This window comes from Loxodonta africana, chromosome 18, assembly GCF_030014295.1.
Source record: "Loxodonta africana isolate mLoxAfr1 chromosome 18, mLoxAfr1.hap2, whole genome shotgun sequence".
Lineage (NCBI taxonomy): Eukaryota > Metazoa > Chordata > Mammalia > Proboscidea > Elephantidae > Loxodonta > Loxodonta africana.
In genome coordinates this window covers 58,205,922-58,226,145 of record NC_087359.1, presented here as the reverse complement: position 1 = coordinate 58,226,145, position 20,224 = coordinate 58,205,922, and the positions used below count along the sequence as shown (strand labels likewise).

The following is a 20,224-nucleotide window of genomic DNA, read 5'->3' as shown; positions in this document are numbered from 1 at the left end:
GGGCAGCAGGAGCTGTAGGCAATGGACAGTTCTTTCCATCTTACAGACGGGGACACTGAGGCCCAGTCAGTATTTAGGCAACTGTGCTGTCGATCACCCCAACTCTTTGAGCCCAAGCCTCCCTGGCAGTACAGCTGGAGCAGTATTACCCCCAACCTTCCCACCACGGGACACCAGCGAGGCTCGAATCTCATAACCAACGCCACAGAATGAACGGGGTGTTGTTAGTCCATCATGGAGCGTAAGAACCGGAGCCTTCGAGATTTTCTTGTTCGAGGCCTCCAATTTAGGGATAGGGAAACGGAGTCCCGGGCGCACAGGGTAAGTCCAGGACCTGGATTCGAACCCAGGCCTCCTCCCACCCCCTGCGGTGCTCTTCCCTGCTCCGCAGCCTTGACCTCCATGTCCTCCCCCACCCCGCCCCACCCTGCTGCCCTCAGGGAAGCGCCCAGGCGGCGATGGCGGCGGACGTCGAGGGGGACGTGTACCTGTTGGTGGAGCACCCCTTTGAGTACACCGCCAAGGATGGGCGCCGCGTCGCCACCCAGCCCAACGAGCTCTACCAGCTGCTGAGCCACAGTACGGAGCCCTGGTGGCACCTAAGGCGCGAGCCCGGCGGGCGCCCCTTCTACCTGCGCGCGCAGTGCGTGCGTGAGCTGTCGCCGCTCGGCGGCCCCGCTGCTGTCCGCCCCGCCAACGCCCCACGCGGGCCCACAGCCCCAGAGCCGCTCGCCTACGACTACCGGTTCCTGAGCGCGCCGACGCCTTCGGACCCCGACGGCGCCCCCACCGAGCCACCGCGCCGCGCACGCTCCCTGTGGCGCCCAGCGCGACAAACTGTCGCCACGCCTGCCTGCCTGCCTGTACCTGGGGCCCCCTGCGCCTGTGCGGCCCGCCCAGTCCCTGGACTACCTGGCTCCTGCCGCTGCGCCCCTGCCGGCGTCCTCGGGAGCGCGGGCAGCTTCAGGGCCTGCAGGTGGCGGGCTCCTGGGTGTGTCCGCGGTGCCTGGCGAGCAATGGCCCAGAAAACATCAGCAAGGCCATCCAGGACGTGCGTGGGCCGCCGCGGGAGGAGCGCCCGGACCAGGTGCGTTACCAGGCGAGGAGCAGGAGTGCAAGGAGACCCGCTTAGTGTGGGGCTTGACACCCAGTGTCCCCTGGATCAGTTCGTTCACACAGGATACCGAGCCTCACCTTCCTCAGCCCCAAACCAGCATGGTGCAGACTCACAATGCAGATGATGCATGTCCAAAATGCCAAAACTCTGGGAGGCCAAAGGTTTTTTGTAACTCGATTGGTGGCAAAATTTGACTTGAACTGTTGCAATGTCATTGATACCCAAACCAGTTGCCGTCGAGTGGATTCCCACTAATAGCGACCCCACAGGACAGCGTAGAAAACTGCCCCCATAGGGTTTCCTAGGCTGTAATCTTTACGGAAACAGACTGTCACTTCTTTCCTCCGAAGAGTGCCTGGTAGCTTTGAACCGCCCACGTTTTCCGTTAGCTTTAGAGCGCTCAACCACTGAACCACCAGAGCTCCCTGCAAGCCCTGGATCATCTTTATTTATCCCACTTATGAATATTCATGTTTTGCTGCGGAAATGCTGTTGTTAGCTTCACCTGAGTCAGCTCCAACTCCCAGAGACCCCATGTACAAACAGAACTGAAAGCGGCCTAGCCCTGTCACATCTTCAGTATTGTGGGTATGCTGGAGTCCGTTGTAGTGGCCACTGCGTATTTTTAGTGCTTTCAACCTAGGGGCTCGTCTTCCAGCACAGTGTTGGGCAACAGTCTGTTGTAATCCAGAGGGCTTTCGTTGGTAAAATTTTACAAGTAGATCGCCAGGCCTTCCTTCCTAGTCCTTCTTAGTCTGGAGGCTCCACTGAAACCTGTCCACCACAGCTGAATGTACTGATATTTGAAATACCAGTGGCATAGCTTCCAGCATCACAGCAACACACAAGCCACCAGTGTATGGCAGATTGAGAAATGAATGGGGTGCAGAAATGCAACTGAGTGTAATTACAGGATGCTGCCCCAAGCCCAGCCAGAGCATTACATAGCACAGGGTGGGTGTGTGTAAGACAGAGAAGAAATCGGGCTGGCTGAATTAAATAAGGGCTACATTTCAAAGCCCTGTGTGTTTGACCAGTTGTAATTAAACGGTTTTCTGAACCAAAACCTAAGTACAGACCACCATATAAATTTTGCTGCTGGCAGCCAAAAACTACTTGTGATTAACAAACTAAGTGCTTAAACAAGGTAAGGGGCTACCTTTCAAGGCCCTGTGTGCTTGACCAGCCACAAATTAGGGATAATCCTTCTGAGTTGGTTGTCAAAGCCTCACCAGGTCGCTATGAGTCAGAATTGACTCGACGGCAATGGGGGTTCACCAGGTGCAGGGTGTGTGCAGTAAAGATGGGGGTTCACCAGGTGCAGAGTGTGTGCAGTAAAGATGGGGGTTCACCAGGTGCAGAGTGTGTGCAGTAAAGATCGACAAGGCCTGTGAATGACCTTTCACATGAGACAAACATGAACAGGGACCCCTCGCCGGGGCTCAACCCAAGATCCAGAAGCATCACGCATGCACAACATCCCAGAATAAGTCCTGTTTGACATCCCATCAGCCTTTGTGATAGACTCCATCTTAGTTCGAGCAGCCTCTGCCAGGAAGTCCATCTTGAATTCTAACTGCGTGGGCATGTGATTTCCATAATCCCTCCCCTTCCCCTAGAAATCTCCACCCATCTAATGAATAAAGATAATGCCTTTTTCCCACCTAAAAACATTTGTAAGCCCTAAGAAATCCTTTGTCCAGTGAGAGACTGGAGGCTAGCGTAGGTGGAAACCCCTCCCCCTCTCTCCCTCTCAAGCCTTTTACTTTCTTTCCATCCCTAATAAACCTTTGTTCCTGTGGAACCTCTGAGCCTCTCCTGGGCATTCTTGGTCAGAAGTAGGTCAGAACCTCGGCAGGGCTTAGTCTCGAGCTGGGAAGCCTTGCCCCGTAACAGAATTTGGCGACCGCAGCAGGACTGATTTTTTTTCCTCAGACCTGGGTGTGGGAGCCAATAAAGAGACCTACTAAACCCTGATGGACGGACAAGCAGCTGCCAAGACACCATCTTTCCTGTGTCGCTCCCTCTGGTGATTAGACTTCCATGCCTGCTCCTCTCATCCAAGTTTCCATAAGAACAAAGGATATTTCTCTCTGTCTGGACCTGACTATTTTTCCTGATCTGATGTTTATGGTGAGGGGCTTGGCCCCTAGGTCTGGTAAACCTGGTAAACCAGGCGTACTTAATAGATACTCTTCCCAGATTGAGTTGAAAAACCGCCTTCCTAGACCTGCACAATCTGGGGAGTCTCAAGGGTGGAGTGATTCCCTTGATGGAGACTTGGCTTCTGAGGTGAGGGGGTCACCCCAAGATCCATTAGGTGTAGTCTGTGCTGAGGTGGCATCACTCCAAGATCTGTTAGACCTGATATACTCTGCAGAACTGACAATTGACTCTCCTCTTTCTCTCTCTCACTTTCCTCTCCATTTTATTTTCCTTTTCATTAATTGCCAGCTGGTGGGTGATAGCCCTGGCATTTTGCCCAGTTAGTGTGTTTCTACCAGTTCGGGCCCATTATTGTATTTGTGATCGCAAAGAGGGACTATTGGTGACTCTAGAGTTTGGGCAGGTGTGATAATAGCCACCATTTTTGTGTGTCTAGATGTTGTCTATCTCTGGTTCATGCAGAACTGGGACGTGGGTAGGGGTAGCCAGGGTAGGAAAGGGTGGGGAAGAACAGCATGGCTGTCTATAACATCCGAAGGGCTCCATGCATCAAGGAAAGCAAATGCTCTGAGGGTCTCTAGTGGCGGTGAGGGGAGCTAACCAGGGTAAGGAAAGGAAAAAGCGTGGCATTTCAGGTCCCTCTCCTACTCCGGAAGGACCCCCAGCTCTGAGGATGTATGATTCCGGTCCGTAGATTGGCCCCCCGAGGAGGAAAGTGAGAGCTGCAGCACTGACTTCGGATCGAGTGAGCGCCTGGGAAGCTGGCTGAAGAACCCTTTTGTAGATCTGTGATATGAATGCCCCAACTTAGGCATTAAGCTGCCATGGTAGTTTCTAAACCAACTTTACTACCTGTAAGATGTTGTCTTTAAAAATAGTGATAATAATAATAATAATAAAAAAGTTAGGAGCAGGAAGAAGTGTTTCACTGACCTGGATCAACGGGAACTTAATTTGGGGGCTAGATGTTTCATACTCAGCTCACCCCAAAGTTGCAAAGTGTTTTGATTTGAAGAGAAGAACGTAGAGAAAGAGGAGGCCATTCCCTTCTGAAAAAGTATTTGAAGGTTTTTCCCAGTAAAATAATTATTTTAATTGATTTAAAGAAAACCCAGTCAAGGGAACTTCAGGTTTATCCAAGACTGGGCTTTAAGAAGTCTACCTTCCTAAATCACATTGATTCAGGGTAGGGTTACACACCTGATTACTGTAACTGCCGTCAGTAAGTTGTACACCTGTAAAAAGTTGAATTGGCAGAAGTTGTGTTATGGATGTATTTACAACAATGACAAAAACAAGAAGAAGAAGAAAGAGGAGCTGCTGAGGCTGCTTCTGTACAGCCAAAAACCTCAGGGAATTTGGTTTCTTGGTTTGGAGGTTTAGGGTCATGTTTTTCATGGGACATCCTAGTTAACTGGCCTAATAGCATATTTAGTGCTCTGTTGTACCTCCTAGTTCAGTGCATACTGCCCGGGGCCTTAAAAGCTTGCAAGCAGCCATCCAAGGCACAACAATTGGTCTCCACTCACCTGGAGCAACAGAGGAAGAAGGAGAGTCAGGAATAGGAGGAGGATATGGAATGTGTGGCTAATTGCCTCCATTTTCTGCCTCCTTTGCTGGGACACCAGAAGGACTGGATGATGCCTGGCTACCATTACTGAAGAGTTTGATCAAAGATTCTGCAGAAGAATCCTGATCCAAAGCGGGGAGATGCAGAACAGCATTTCAAATTCTCAGGGACTCTAGACTTTCTGGAGCCATGGAGGCTGGATGAATCCTGAAACTATTGCCCTGAGATAAACTTTAAATGTTGAACAAAAAATGTTCCTTGAGTCATCTTAAAACCAACCAGTAGTTCAGCATAAATGGTCAAAAAGGCCTGCCTTGAGCATTATGTTTGTATAAGAGCTATCTATACAGAATCAAATTGACAACAGCAAGTTGAAAGATTAGATAGGAACCTTAGGGTGCAGTGAGGTGATGTTAATAAGGGAGGAACAACTCCGAAAAGGAGGGTAAGAATGGTCGTACACCTTGAAGAATGTAATCAGTGTCACTAAATGGTACATGTAGAAAGTGTTGGATTAGTTTATGCTTTGCTATGTATATTCTCAACACCAAAATAAATTTAGAAATAAAACAGTCTAGCTTCCTGTTAAATATAAGAGGGAGGGATTCAACATTGGTGCTAAAGATTTCAGAAGCCTGAATAAAACAAAAGATCCATCTTTACGAGACCAATCTTGAAATCGGTTCAATTTTAAAAGCATGACTATGTGCTAAGCCATATGCTAGGCACTGGGAATAACACGATGAAGCCTCCCTCTCTTGGGGTTTAAATGCTAGGGGTTTTGCTAGCAAATAAACAAGAAAGTAAAAGATTATAAGAAGGGCTATAAAGGAAACAAACGGGTGTTGGTTACAGTATTTCAAGAAAAGACTTTAACATGCTGACTTTAACATCCTTCTCTTTGTAGGCAAAGGTGGACCTCTGAAAAGTGGGGTTGTTACTTTTTCTGTGTTCATGGTGGTGTTGAGGCAAGGTGGGATGCAGCAGTTTTTCCATGCCAATGTAAAGGGCTATGCACTTGGATTCAGTACCTCATTCTCCGACCAAATTGGCCACTCCCTAAGGCCTTCCTACAGAAAATTTGGCGTCCTCGCTGATTAGTGGTAGCCCCTACCTGATAGAGTGGTGAGTTAATAATCAAATATGGGACTGTGTGTTCGTTGCCCTCTTGGCCACACTAAATAGTGTTCATTTTGTAGGTTAGGTACTTCTCTTGAAAGGAGTTCGGCCACAGAGTGGAAGAATGTCTGGATTTCAGTTTGGAGGAGGAAGGGGCCTGGCTGCCAGAAACTGACTAGCACTTTTGACTATACAGAGAGGCTAGTGAAGCTCTCTGTTTCTGAGGCTGGAGGTTAAGGACAGGGAGAGGGTACAGAAAGAGCCCTAATCCTCTGCTGGTTTGAGGGGGAGGGGGAGGGAGGGGACGTGAAATCCTGTCAGCTCTGCAGGAGAAGGGAAGCCTGGGCCGCAGTGATTCTAGGAAAAGGGCTCGCCATAGCGCCATAGTGGCTTGGGACTGGTCTCTGACGCACCTCAATAAAGGTGGTGCGTAAACAAAGGTGTCATAAATAAAGGGTGGGGCGCGCAGTGGGTAACCCTGCGCTTGCCTCTCGGCCTCTCATAACGGTTCGGCTCCGGCTACGAGCGCGGCGCCCCGTACCCTCCGCGTGTCATGTCCCGGTTGCACCTCTGGGCCCCATGCGTCCTCCTCACGCTGCAACCACTGTGGCTGCTGGTCCAGGCACCACCACTGCCGCTGTGGGCCTGGAACCTGGTCCGGCTGACCTCTGACCCCCCAGGGCTGACCGAAGCCTGGTTTTTGCCCTCCCCTAATCTCCCACCTGAATCGCTCCCTGCGCTTACAGCCCCGGACGAGCCAGGGGGCTCTGACTACGTGGAGTCCCCGGCTTCAGCCCCTATGTTGGCCTGGCCTCAGGAATTCTCTAAGACTTTGAACACAGATTCGGACCCACAGCTGCCCCCCAGCTGGAATCGGTTTGCTGGCCCACGTGGGAGTCGGAGGTTCCCGAAGGTGATTCCAGGGCAAGACTGGAATGAGAATGAGGCCATAACTCTGCGTCCACTCAAAAGTAAGACTGAAGCAGAAGGTGTGAATCAGGCTGAAGGTCACCAGTCATTTGAAATACTTGTTCCACCTTTAGATAGTCATAGTTCAAAACCAACAAAGGTTATTGTTTCACCCCCAAATCTCATAAAGGATCTGGCTCAGCATCCACAGCTTGCTAAGGTTGTTGTTGGAACTTCAGGGCCATTTCCAAGAATACCTAACCAACTAGACCAAGCTGTGGATGACTATCTTCTAGACCCAAGTTTGGATATAGTGTATCCTCCAGATAACGTACCTCCGGGATTCCTAGGGTCCCCAGATCAGCCCCCAGAACCCCCTGAATATGGTCCTACTCTACCCATGGTGGAACACTCTGAGCTTCCTGAGGACGAGGAACCTTCAGTTGAACAAGGGGCCCCTCAGACTTCAGAGGCCCCTCAGTCAATAAAACCTTACCTAGCCTATCAGGAGGCTCCACATCTGCCTCTAGAGCCCCCATATCTGCCTCTAGAGCTCCCTACAGAGATGGAACCATCTCCACTCCAGCAGGAAATACCTGATGAGACTTTCCAGACCCCTGAAGGGACAAAACCTCTAGTCCAGCAGGAGGCTCCATCTCAGCCTCCAGAGTCCCCTCAGGAGGTAGAACCTTTTTCAGTCCAGCAAGAGACTTCAGCTGAACCTCCAGAGCTCCCTGAGATCGGAGAACCTTCTCCAGTCCAACAAGGGGCCCCAACAGGACTTCCAGAGCCCCCTAAGTTAGAAGAGCCTTTTCCTACAGAGCAGGAGACCCCAGTTCACACTCCAGAGGCACCTGAGGAGAATGAACCTTCTCTAGCCCAGCAGGAGGCCCAGACTCAGCCTCTAACACCACCTAATGCGGTTATACCTCAGACTTCAGTGCCTCATGAGGTGAGTCTTCGACCTCCAGGTCAGAACCAAACTCACCATTCAACCTTGTCCAATATCACAATTCAATCAGTGGATGTGGAGCTTACCTTAACCCCAGAGCATATGAAGGAGGTTCAATCATGTCCAACTCAGCAGGAAGCCCCAGCACAGCCTCCAATGCCTCCCCAGGAGGTTAAACCTTCTTCAAGCCAGCAGGAGGCCCCAGCTCAGCCTCCAATGCCACCCCAGGAGGTCGAGCCTTCTCCAGTCCAGCAGGAGGCTCCAGCTCAGCTTCCAAAGCCCTCGGAGGAGGTTGAACCTTCTCCAGCCCAGGAGGAAGCCTCAGCACAGCCTCCAAAGCCCTCTGAGGAGGTTGAACCTTCTCCAGTCCCACAGGAGGCAACAGTTCAGCCTCCAGAGCCCTCTGAGGAGGTTGAACCTTCTCCAGGTGAGCAGGAAGCCCCAGTACAGCCCCCAAATTCTACTGAAGAAGTTGAAGTTTCTCCCACCCAGGAGGAGGTCCCAGCTCTGCCTCCACAGAGCCCAGAGCAGGTTACACCTTCTTCAGTCCAGCAAGAAGTCTCAACAGAGTCTCCAGTGCTTCCACAGGAGGTTAAACCTTCTCCAACCCAGCAGCAGACCCCAGCTCAGACTCCAGAGCCCCCAGAGGAGGTTGAACCTTTCCCAGTCCAGCAGGAAGCTCCAGCACCACCTCCAAAGCCTCTGGAGGAAGCTGGAACTTCTCCAGTCCAGCAGGAGTTCCCAGCTCTGCATCCCGAGCCATCTCAGGAGGTTGAGCCTTCTCCAATGCAGCAGGAAGCTGTAGCCCAGCCTCTGAAGCCTCCCCAGGAGGTAAATCCTTCAACACATGAGGAGACCCCAGGTCTGCTGCCAGAGCAACCTGAGGAGTTTGAGGCTTCTCCAGTGCAGCAGGAAGCCCCAGCTCAACCTCCAAAGCCCTCTGAGGGAGTTGAACCTCCTCTAGTCCAGCAGGAGGCTCCAGCTCACCCTCCAAAGCCTCCCCAAGAGGTCAAACCTTCAAAGGAGCAAGAGGCCTCAGTTGCGCCTCCAGAGCACCCTGAGCAGGTTGAACCTTCTCCAGTGCAGCTGGAAGTTCCAGCACAGCCTCCAAAGCCCTCTGAGGGTATTGAACCTTCTCCAAACCTGCAGGAATTTCCAGTTGAGCCCCCAAGGCCCCTTGATGAAATTCAACCTCCAACAGAACAGGAGACTCCGGCTCTGCCTCCAGAGCTCCCTGAGGAGGGTGAACCTTGTCCAGTGCAGCAGGAAGCCCCAGCACAGCCCCTAAAACCTCACCAAGAGTTTAAACCTCCAATCCAACCAGAGGCCCCAGCTCCCCTTCCAGAGCTACCTGAGGAGGGTGAATTTTCTCCAGGCCAACAGGAAGTGTCAGCACAGCCACCAAAGCCTCCCCAGGAGGCTAAACCTTCTCCAGCCCAACAGGAGGCCCCGGTTCAGCCTCCAGAGCCCACTGAGGAGGTCGAACCTTCTCCAATCGAAGAGGAAGCTCCAGTACAACCACCAAGACCTCTCCCTGAGGTTAAACCTTCTCCAGTTCAGCAGGAAGCTTCATCTCAGCTTCCAAAGCCTCCGCATGAGCTTGAACCTTCTCCAGGCCAGCAGGAGGCTCCAGCTCAGCCTCCAAAGCCCTCTGAGGGGGCAAAACCTTCTCCAGGCCAGCAGGAGGCTCCAGCTCAGTCTCCAGAGACCCCTGAGGGGGCAAAACCTTCTCCAGTCCAGCAGGAAACCCCAGCACAACCTCCAAAACCTCCCCAGGTGGTTAAACCTCCAATACATCATGAAGCCCAGGCACAACCTCCAAAGAACACTGAGGGTATTGCACCTTTTCTAACCCAGCAGCAGTTTCCAGATGTGCCTTCAAGACCCTCTGAAGAAATTAAACCTTCTTCAACCCAGGAGGCAGCTCCTGCTCAGACTACAAAGCCCACTGAGGAAGCTGGACTTTCTCCAGGACAGCAGGGGGACACACATCAGCCTGCACAGCTCCCTGAAGAGGTGGAACCTTCTCCAGCCCAGCAGGAGGCCCCAGCTAAACCTCTAGAGCCCCCTACAGAGGCTATAACTCAATCTACCACAAATCAGGAAGTTCCACCATCAGGTCAGAATCAACCTTACCTTTCAAACTTGCCCAATGTTACAGTTAAACCTGCTGATCTACAGCTTACCTTAACTCCGGAACCCACTAAGGAGGTTCAGTCATGTCCAACCCAGCAAGAGGTCCCAGCTCAGCCTCCGGAGACTCCTGAAAAGGTGAAACCTTCCTCAGTTCAACTTTCTGAGGAGGTCAAACCTTCTCCAAGCCAGCAGAAATACACAACTAAGACTCCAAAGCCCACTGAGGAGGTTGAACTTTCTCCAGTCCAACTAGAGGTCCCAGCTCAGCCTCCAGAGCCCCCAAATGAGGATTTAACCCCACACTCATTGCATCATGGAGTGACAATTCAGCCTCTAGGTCATCCTCAAGCTCACCATTCAGTCTTGCCTAATGTATCAGTTAAACCTGTGGTTGAGCATTATCCAACACAACAGGATGCCCCAGTTCAGGCTCCAGAGTCCCCTGAGGAAGTTGGACCCTTTTCAACCAAGGAGCAAATCCTAGCTCAGCCTCCACATCCACATCCACCTATGGAGGTTGAACTTTCTTCACTTCAGAAGGAGTACCCAGTTGAACATCGAGATCCTCCTGACAATTCCCAACCTTCTCTAGTGGAGCAGGAGGACCCACCACAGCCCCCAGAGGCCAATAACAAGGGTGAAACTCCTGCAACATACCAGGAGGACCTAGCTGAGCATCCAGAGCTCCTTGAGGAGGTTGAACATTCACCCATTGAGCTGGATGACTCAACACAGCTCCCAGACTCCGTTAAGGAAGATGAGCCTTCTCTAAACCAGCAGGAAGACCCACCTCTATCTCCAGAGACCCCTGAGGAGGTTGAACCTTCTTCAGTCCTACAAGAGGGCCTAGCTCAAGCTCCAGAGTTCCCTACAGAGGTTGTAACTCAACCAGCAAGGCATCATGAAGTGACAGTTTCACCTCCAGGTCAAGGTGAAACTCAGCCTCCAACACTGGCCAAAGTCACAGTTAACTCTCTGTACCTGGAGCTTCCCATAAATACAGAAACCACTGCAGGGGTTCAACCTTCTCCAGACCAGCAGGAGGCCACAACTCAATCTCTAGAGGACCTTGTTGAGGTTGAAACTTCTCCAAGCCAACTGGTGGCCCCAACTCAAACTCCGGAGCATCCTACAGAAGATTTACCTTCTCCAGACCAGCAAGAGGTCTCATCACAGTCTCCAGAGTCCACTGAGGAGGTTGAACCATCTCCAGCCCTGCAGGAGGCCCCATCTCAGCCTCCAGAGTCCACTGAGGAGACTGAACCATATGCAGCCCTGCAGGAGGCCTCCACTCAGCCTCCAGAGTCTCCTACGGAGGTTGGACCTTCTCCAGTCCAGCAGGAAGACTCAACAGAGCCTGTAGATGTCACTGAAGAGGTCCAACTTCCTTCAGGCCAGCAGGAAGCCCCAGCTCAATCTTCTGAGCAACCTGAGGAATTTGAACCTCCTTCAAACATACAGGAGAACCCAGCTGAGACTTCACAGCCCCCTACAGAGGTTGGAACTCAACATACAGGGCATCATGAGGTAACAGTTTCACCCACAGGTCAGAGTGAAGCTCAGCATCTATCATTGCCCCATATCATAGGAAAACCTCTGAATCTGGAACTTACTATATCTTCACAACACCCTACAGAGACTGGACCTTTTTCAACCCAAGTAGAGGCTTCATCCCAGCCTCCAAAGCCCCCTGAAAAGGCTGAACCTTCTTCAGTCCAGCAGGAAGCCCCAATTTACCTTCCAAAGCCCTTTGAGGGGTTAGAACCTTTTTCACCCCAGCAGGAGGCACCAGCTCAGTCCCCTGAGCCCCCTGAGGTGGTACAACCTTCTCTGGTCCAGCAAGAGACTCCACTTCCACCTCCAGAGCCTCCTACACAGGAGGAAACTTCCTCAAACCAGAAGCGGGTCCCATTTCAGTCTCCGGAGCCCCCCAAGGAGATTGAATCTTCTCCATTCCAGCAGAAAGCCCCAGTTCAGTCTCCCGAGCCCCCTATGCCAGCAGAACTTTCTCCATCCCATCAGGAGGCCCTAGCTCTTACTCCAGAGCCCCCTAAGGAAGTAGAATCCTCTCTGGTCCAGCAGGAGACTCCACCTCAGCCTCTACAGTCTACTGCACAGGTGGAAACTTCCCCAAACCATCATGATATCCCATTTCAGACTCCAGAACCTCCCAAGGAGTTTGAATCCTCTCCAGCCCAGCAGGAGGACCCAGCTCAGTCTCCCGAGCCCCCAACGCAGGCTGAACCTTCTCCATCCCAGCAGGAGGTCGCAGCTCTTACACCAGAGCCCACTGAGGAGGTAGAATCTTCTCTGGTCCAGCAGGAGACTCCTTCTCAGCCCCCAGAGTCTCCTACCCAGGTGGAAACTTCCCCAAACCAGGAAGAGGTTCCATTTCAGAGTCCAGAGCCCCCTGAGAAGGTTGAACCTTCTCCAGCCCAGGAAGAGGCTCCAACTCAGTCTCCTGAGTCTCCTGTGCACGTAGGACCATCTCCAATCCAGCAAGAGTCCTCATCTCAGCCCCCACAGCCCCCTCAGGAAGTCGAACCTTCTCCAGCCCAGCAGGGGAACCCAACTCAGTCTCTTGAGGCCCCTATGCGGGTAGAACTTTCTCCAATCCAGCAAGAGGCTCCATCTCAACCTTCACAGCCCCCTGAGGAAGTCCAGTCTTCTCCAGTCCAGCAGGAGGCTTCTGCTCCACCTCAAGAACCTCCTACAAATGTACAACCATCTTCAGTGCAGCAGGAGGTCCCAGCTGCACCTGCAGAAGTATCTAAGGACGTAGGGTCTTCTCCAGTCCAGAAGGAGGCCCCAGCTCTACCTCCAGAAATCCAACCACTTTCAGTCCAGCATACAGCCTCTTCCCGACCTCCAGAATCCCCTAAAGAGGTTGAACCTTCTCCAAGCCAACTGGAAGCCCCAGCCTCACCTCCAGAGTGCCCTAAGGAAGTGGAGTCTCCTCCAACCCTGCAAGAGGTTCCACCTCAGGCATCTGAGCCTTCTAAAGAGGCAGAACCTTCTCTAACTCAACAGGAGGCCCCAGTTCATCCTTCGGAACCCCCTAAGGAGGTAGAACATACTCCGGTCTGGCAGGGAGCTCCAGCACAGTCTTCAGAGCCTTCTAAGGTGGAGGACTCTTCGACAACCCAACAGGTGACCCCAGCTCAACCTCTGGAGCCTCCTAAGGAGGTTGCAGCTCAACTTCCAGTGCTTCAAGAGGTGACAGTTTCCCCAACAGGTCAATATCATGCTCAGTATTTAAACTTACCCAAGATTACAGCTCAGTCTTTGGACCTGGAGCTTACCATAACTCCAGAACACACTATGGAAGTTGAACATTCTACAGCCCCACAGAAGACTACAGCTTTTCCTCCAGACTGTTCTGAGGTGACCATTCCACCTCCAGAGCAGTTTCAGGCTCAGCATCCAAATCTGACTGAAAGTACAGTTCAGCCTTTGGACCTGGAGCTTACCATAACACCAGGACCCAGTATACAGGTTGAACAATCTACACCCCTGCAGAAGACTACAGCTTCTTCTCCAAAGTGTCCTGAGGTGACACTTCTACATCCGGACCGGGTACAGGCTCAGAAGGCACACCTGACTGAAGTCACAGTTCAACCACTGGACCTGGAAGTTACTATAACTCCAGAGCCCAATATGGAGGTTGAACCTTCTCCAATTAAACAGGAGACGCCAACTCAGCCCCCAGAGCCTACTAAGGACGTTGTGGCTCAACTTCTAGTGAATCACGAGGTGACAACTCCACCGTCAGGACAGGATCAAGCTCAGCATTCCAACTTGCCCGAGGTCACAGTTAAACCTGTAGACCTGGAGCTGGCCATAACTCCAGAACCCACAACGGAGGTTGAATATTCTACAACCCTGCAGAAGACCACAGTTCCTCCTACAAAGCAAGTCACCATTCAAACTTTGGACTTGGAGCTTTCCATATCACCAGAACCCAATACTCCAACCAAGGAGGAGACTCCAACTCAGCCTCCAGAGCCTCCTAAGGGGGTTGTAGCTCAACATCCAGCACATCATGAGGTGACAGTTTCACCTCCTGGTCAGGATCAAGCTCAGCATTCAAACTTGTCCAACATCACAGTTCAACCTTTGGACCTAGAGCTTACCATATCTCCAGAACCCATAGCGGAGGCTGAACCTTCTCCAACCAGGCAAGAGACCCCAACTCAGCTTCCAGCACCACCTGAAGAGGTTGTAGCTCAATTTCCAGTGCATCACGAGGTGACAGTTTCACCTACTGGTCAGGATCAAGCTCAGCATTCAAACTTACCCAACGTCACAGTTAAACCTGTGGACCTGGAGCTTACCATAACCCCAGAACCCACTATGGAGGCTGAATATTCTACAGTCCTGCAGAATAACACAACTTCTTCTCCAGAGCATCCCGAGGTGAAATTACCACCTCCAGACCAGGTTCAGCCTCAGCATCCAAACCTGACTGAAGCTACATTTCAACCTTTGGACCTGGAACTTACAGTAACTCCTGAATTCACTTCAAAGACTGAACATTCTACAGCCCTGCAGGAGACCACACCTCCTCCAAAGCGAGTTACAGTTAAACCTTTGGATCTAGAGCTTACTGTGTCCCCAGAACCCACTGTGGAGGTCACACATTCTACAGCCCTGCAGAAGGCCACATCTCCTCCAAAGCGAGTTACAGTTAAACCTTTGGACCTAGAGCTTGCAGTAAGTCAGCAACCAGGGTCATCTGAGGCGGTTGTTTTTCCCCCAGCGACTCAGCAATTATTGGTGCCTTCTGTAAATTGCACCCCTGAAAGTGTTCAGAAAGCTCTAACAGAGCAACAGGAACAGAATGCCATCACACATCACCCCCTAGAAAGGACAGAAATGGCTCTAGATGAGGTACAGGAACAGAATGCTGTTATACATTACACCCCAAAAAGGACACCAGTGCCTTTCACTGTGCAGTGGGAACAGAACGCCACCAACGGAATGAGCATATGCGAGCTCTGTGTCTGCCAAGACGAAACGCTGTCCTGTACCGGCCTCCGCCCAGAGAAGAGGCTCCACAGAGTGCCTGTGCCAGAGCCCAACGAGTACAATGGCACCTTCACGGTCTTGTAAGCATTGCCTTCCTCATTTGTCCTCTGCACTCTGCTTAACATGACAGCCTTTTCCTTCAGGCCTTCCTGGGCCCCCTCATCTTCCCAAGCCATGTTGAGCGACTTTCTCTTTTACCTTTTGTTTGTCAACTTTTCCTTATCCTCATTCTTCTGCTACTATTGTGCCCGCTTCCCCAGGCTTTTGCTTGTGATTGCCCTTATTATTTTTCCTTACCCATTCTTCTTTAGCCCCATCATTTCATGCCTCAACCTCTGCTCTATTCCCAGTTTTGCTCCATCCTCTTTATAGGATTGTGTTCCTTTTTTCATCCTATTGGTGAGGATACAACAAAGTGGTTAAAGAGAAAGATTCTGGAGCCAAACTGCCTGGGTTTGAACCCAGCCCTGTGACTCAGTTTACTCATCTGTAAAATTACTATTCCATAGGGTTATTGTGAAATTTCAACAAGTTCATACATGTTAAGCATTTATATCGGCACCTAGCATAGGTGAATGTTAAAAAAAAAAAATATTAGCTATTATTATTTTATCCCTCAGGTCCAGATTGATCTTTGACCCTGAATTTACATATATGTTGTTGTTGTTGTTAGGTACCATCGAGTCAGTTCCAACTCACAGCGACCCTATGCACAACACAACGAAACACTGCCCGGTCCTGTGCCATCCTTACAATCGTCGTTGTTCTTGAGCTCATTGTTGCAGCCACTGTGTCAATCTACCTCGTTGAAGGTCTCCCTCTTTTCCGCTGACCCTGTACTCTGCCAAGCATGACATCCTTCTCCAGCAACTGATCCCTCCTGACAAATGTCCAAAGTATGTAAGATGCAGTCTCGCCATCCTTGCTTTTAAGGAGCATTCTGGTTGAAAAAAAAAAAAAATTTGTTCTTCTAAGACAGATTTCTTCGTTCTTTTCGCATTCCATGGTATATTCAATTTCTTCACCAACACCACAATTCAAAGGCGTCAATTCTTCTTCGGTCTTCCTTATTCACTGTCTAGCTTTCACACATGTATGATGCAGTCGAACATACCATGGCTTGGGTCAGGCGCACCTTAGTCTTCAAGGTGACATCTTTGTTCTTCAACACTTTGAAGAGGTCCTTTGCAGCAGATTTACCCAATGCACTGTGTCTTTTGATTTCTTGGCTGCTGCTTCCATGGCTGTTGATTGTGGATCCAAGTAAAATGAAATCCTTGACAACTTCAATCTTTTCTCTGTTTGTCATGATGTTGTTCATTGGTCCAGTTGGGGAGGATTTTTATTTTCTTTATGTTGAGGTGTAATCCATACTGAAGGCTGTGGTCTTTGATCTTCATTAGTAAGTGCTTCAAGTCCTCCTCACTTTCAGCAAGCAAGGTTGTGTCATCTGCATAATGCAGATATAGCACCTGTTCTGTGCCCAATACAGGGCTAGGCACTGTATGTAGGAGCCACAGAAGTATAGGACATTAGCTTCGGAAGATAACAACGATAAATGGGTGAAAAAGAGTATACATGAAAAGGGAAGTGGCACATAATTATGTCGTAAAAGAGCTGCAGACCATAGGTGGGATAATTCACCACAATCCGTAATCGTTTGCATGTGGAGGACAGAGAAAGCTGCATGGGCAAGATAAAACTTTAGCTAAAAGAGTGACAGAAACCAAAACGTGGTGCCGTTGAGTTGATTCCGACTCATAGAGACCCTATAGGCGAGAGTAGCACTGCACCATAGGGTTTCCAATGAGTGGCTGGTGGATTCGAGCTGCTGGCCTCTTGGTGAGCAGGAAGCTCTTAACCACTGCACCACCAGGGCTCCAAAGAGCGACTAGGATTTGCTAAATAGAGAAAAACAGGGAATACAGCCTAGGAAAAGGCATGGCTGCAGGAATGGTCAGGATTTAGTAGACCAGCCTGGCTACAAAAAATTGGGTTAGGAAGCAATGCAAAATGAGATTGTGAAAAACGTTGAATATCAGCTACAGAGGTTTGGAAGTTACACTGTGAGATATGGAGAGCCATTGAAAGTTCTCAAGCAAGAGGGATAAGTAATTAAAACAGGAAAATTATTTTAGAATCCAAGTGTAGGGCCGCCTGGAGAAGAAAACTTGATTCAGGGAGACCGAATAGGAAGGTCTAGCAAAACCTGTGAGCAAAGCAAAAAGGGGCTGAATCAGAGCAGTTGTGTTAGGAATGGAAAGAGAATCCTGGGAGCACTTCAAAAAAAGGACAGGATTTGATGATGGACTAGAGAGTTGGGGAAGCAGTGTACAGGAAAGAGAAAAACTCAAATACGACTCCAAAGTTTCTGCCCTGCACGATTAGCAAACTGGTAGAACACACAGATGGAGATCCATCAGTCAGGAAGGAGAGCCAGTTTGGGGAAGGTGAGTTCAGTTTCAGGCATCCTTTGCTAGTGAGAATAAAATAATCAGAAAGTTTCTGGTGGAGTGGAAATGTCCACCAGGCAGATGGGCAGGCAACTTAACTGTTTTGACTTAATTTCAAGTGCCACCTATTTGACTTTATAAACTGACTAGGTAAGTTGTTGCTGAGGGAAAAGGACAGAGTTAAAGGAAAGAGTCACAGTTATTTACAGAGTTAGTGGTTGAAACCACACCTCGGGAATTTAACAACTTATTTTAAACTTATGTCATTCGTGGATACATTTCCACAGTATAACAATTTTAAAAAGCGTCACAGAAGAATATAGCATAAAATGTGAAAGTCCCCTCCCCTTCCCCTTCCCACCCTTCTCCCTGAGTATGTGTCCTTCCTTCCAGTCTCTTCCCTTTGCATTTACATACATATACGTGTTTACATACATATTCCTGTTTTTCTAAGGAGGTAATTTTTTTTTTTTAAGACAATACTTCTTGCTCAGCAGTGATTCTCAGTTTTTCGTTAAGCAGTATGCCTAAGAGATCTTTCCACTCCAGTCCATTGGTTCTTCTAGTTTCTAATGGTCTTTATCCTTCCACCACCTGGAGAGGTTTCAACAGCGGGCCTTTCACCCAATCTCTGGCATTGCCGGCAAGCATTATCTGTGTGCATATGTGCTGATAATGATAAAGGAGGAGAATTGGGCGGATAGGAAGTTCAGGTTCTGAGCAGTTGGCCTTATCATTTGTGCCACTGCCCCCCACAGTCTGTCTGTCTGAATTGAACCAATTTGGCAGCTGACAGCCATGGAAGTTAGAAAGCTGATATTTTCTGCATCTGAATATTTCCGGGAAGGTTGCCATGATTCTTTAGTTATTCTGTTCATTCGTATTCCTACATATTCAAAAATATGAACTGTGTTTCTTCACAGAAATTTCCAAGGAAACTCTATTTCTTATATTGAGGAAAATATTTGGAAGGCATACCGTTGGACTGAGAAACTGTGAGTATATCCTCCCCAAATACGAATACAGAAAGCTAACTACATTATAAGAGCCTTCTTGGTCCACAGTTTTGATGTCATTACCTCTGAGAAAAGATGTTTTCCTCTCTCCATATTCCAAACTGACTTCTATTGATTACCTCTATGGTGATTTTTAAAATTGAATTTGGTGGATTCTCTTTAAAACAAGTAAGATGCAATTTAAATTTATCTCTCATTTGATAAATAATACATGATCCTCTTCTCTGTGTATAACACTGAAATAACAGGTATCGTGAGAACTCTCCTTGTTCCCTAACCCCCCACCCCTGAGTGACCACTTCTCTGAGTTCTGTGTACATCTTTCTGGATCATATTCCACGCATTTGCCTACATCCACATTGACATATAGCAGAGTAGGGTTATTGTGCGTGTGTGTTTTCTTTTTGCCTTTTTCTTCCAGTAGACTTTCTTTTTTTAAGGGCAAGGATGTTTATTGGAGCACTTTTGAGGGAGGGGTTGATTTTGTTTTCTTGAAAGTACAGAGGAACTTTATCTTATATGTATAAAAATACAATCGGAGGACTTCACAGTCCTGTGGATGGAATCCCATAGATGAAGTCTGGGAAGCCCTATAGCTTTTCCGGTCACTGAGATAATAAAATTCCTCTGATCACTTTCAGTCCCAAGAACAGTGCTAGTTCCAGTCCAGTGTCTCAGTCACATAAGTCTATACTCTCAAAGAATTGAAAACTTCTCCCTTCCCCCAGCCTGAGCCTTTCTTTAAACCTAGATGCTTACAATGTGAAGAGGGGTCCTGGCTGGCTTCTTCTCTGTTTCCTTGCCCATATCTCTCATTCTCCATCCCTCCATTCAGCTGGCTGCCTCTGGCTTCTTAGAAGTTGGTGAGGAGACTGGTGGAGAGGAAGGGGCTGATGTCCTCTGGTAGTGGTGCCCTCTGGGTGTTGCATCTCCCATGAGGGATTCCTCACTTCCTGGGTTTCTCAAAAATAGCACCACTGGAGTTGTCCAGCTGTCACTCCCTTGCCCTGGTGGTGCTTCTTCTGCAGCTGGCTTCTCATGAAGACCCCTCAGCTTCCACATACAACTGTATGATGCCAGCTTCTTTCTGCTGAGGCTGTCCTTACCTCCAGGAGGAACCAATAACAATGGCGCCCTTTTTAAAGGTCCATCGGTGGAGTCCATTTCTGGCCCATAGAACACAAGGAGATTAGTTAACGTTTTTACAAAATCATTTTATCATATCATATGCTCTAAGTATATGTTAACTGTATAACTCATTCAGCTTGTAGAAAATGGCATATAATCTAATCGGCAAAGCTAGTCCTCACTGTCAAACACATCAGCCAAATGAGATTTGCTTTCTTTTAGGAAAAAGTCCAATTTCATTTTTTTTAAAACAGACTTTTTTATTTTTGGAGCAGTTTTAGGTTTACAGAGAAATGGCACAGAAAATACAGAGTTCCCAAATAGCCGCTACCCCCTGCTCGTTGTTTCTCCTACTAACGCCTTATATGCCTGTGATACACTTGTTACAATTGAGGAATCCCTACTGATGCATCACTATTAACTAAAGTTCATATTTTACGTTAGGGTTCACTCTTCCTATTGTGCAGTCTTGTAGTTTTCACAAATGCCTAATGCCCTCTGTGCATCATTATAGTATCACACAGAATAGTTTCATTGTCCTAAAAATGCCCTGTGGTCCACCTGTTCATCCTCTCACCCTCCCCCTGAACCCCTGAACCATGGATCATTTTATTATCTCTCTAGTTTTTC

At 49.3% G+C, this 20,224-nt stretch overlaps 1 protein-coding gene and 1 pseudogene across 1 annotated transcript in view; both read left to right on the top strand.

The window, feature by feature from the left end:
* The first annotated feature begins 458 nt into the window (after positions 1–458).
* Positions 459–5,778, top strand: LOC135228015 (rho GTPase-activating protein 27-like; annotated as a pseudogene).
* Positions 5,779–10,479: 4,701 nt separating this feature from the next.
* The window catches only part of LOC100675220 (leucine-rich repeat-containing protein 37A3-like), a 60,937-nt gene continuing 51,192 nt past the window's right edge, over positions 10,480–20,224 (top strand). The window contains exons 1-4 of the mRNA XM_064270333.1: positions 10,480–11,466; positions 11,809–14,712; positions 14,926–15,077; positions 18,374–18,445. Coding sequence (XP_064126403.1) covers positions 10,480–11,466; positions 11,809–14,712; positions 14,926–15,077; positions 18,374–18,445 — 4,115 coding nt within the window. The remainder of the gene's footprint in view (positions 11,467–11,808; positions 14,713–14,925; positions 15,078–18,373; positions 18,446–20,224) is intronic.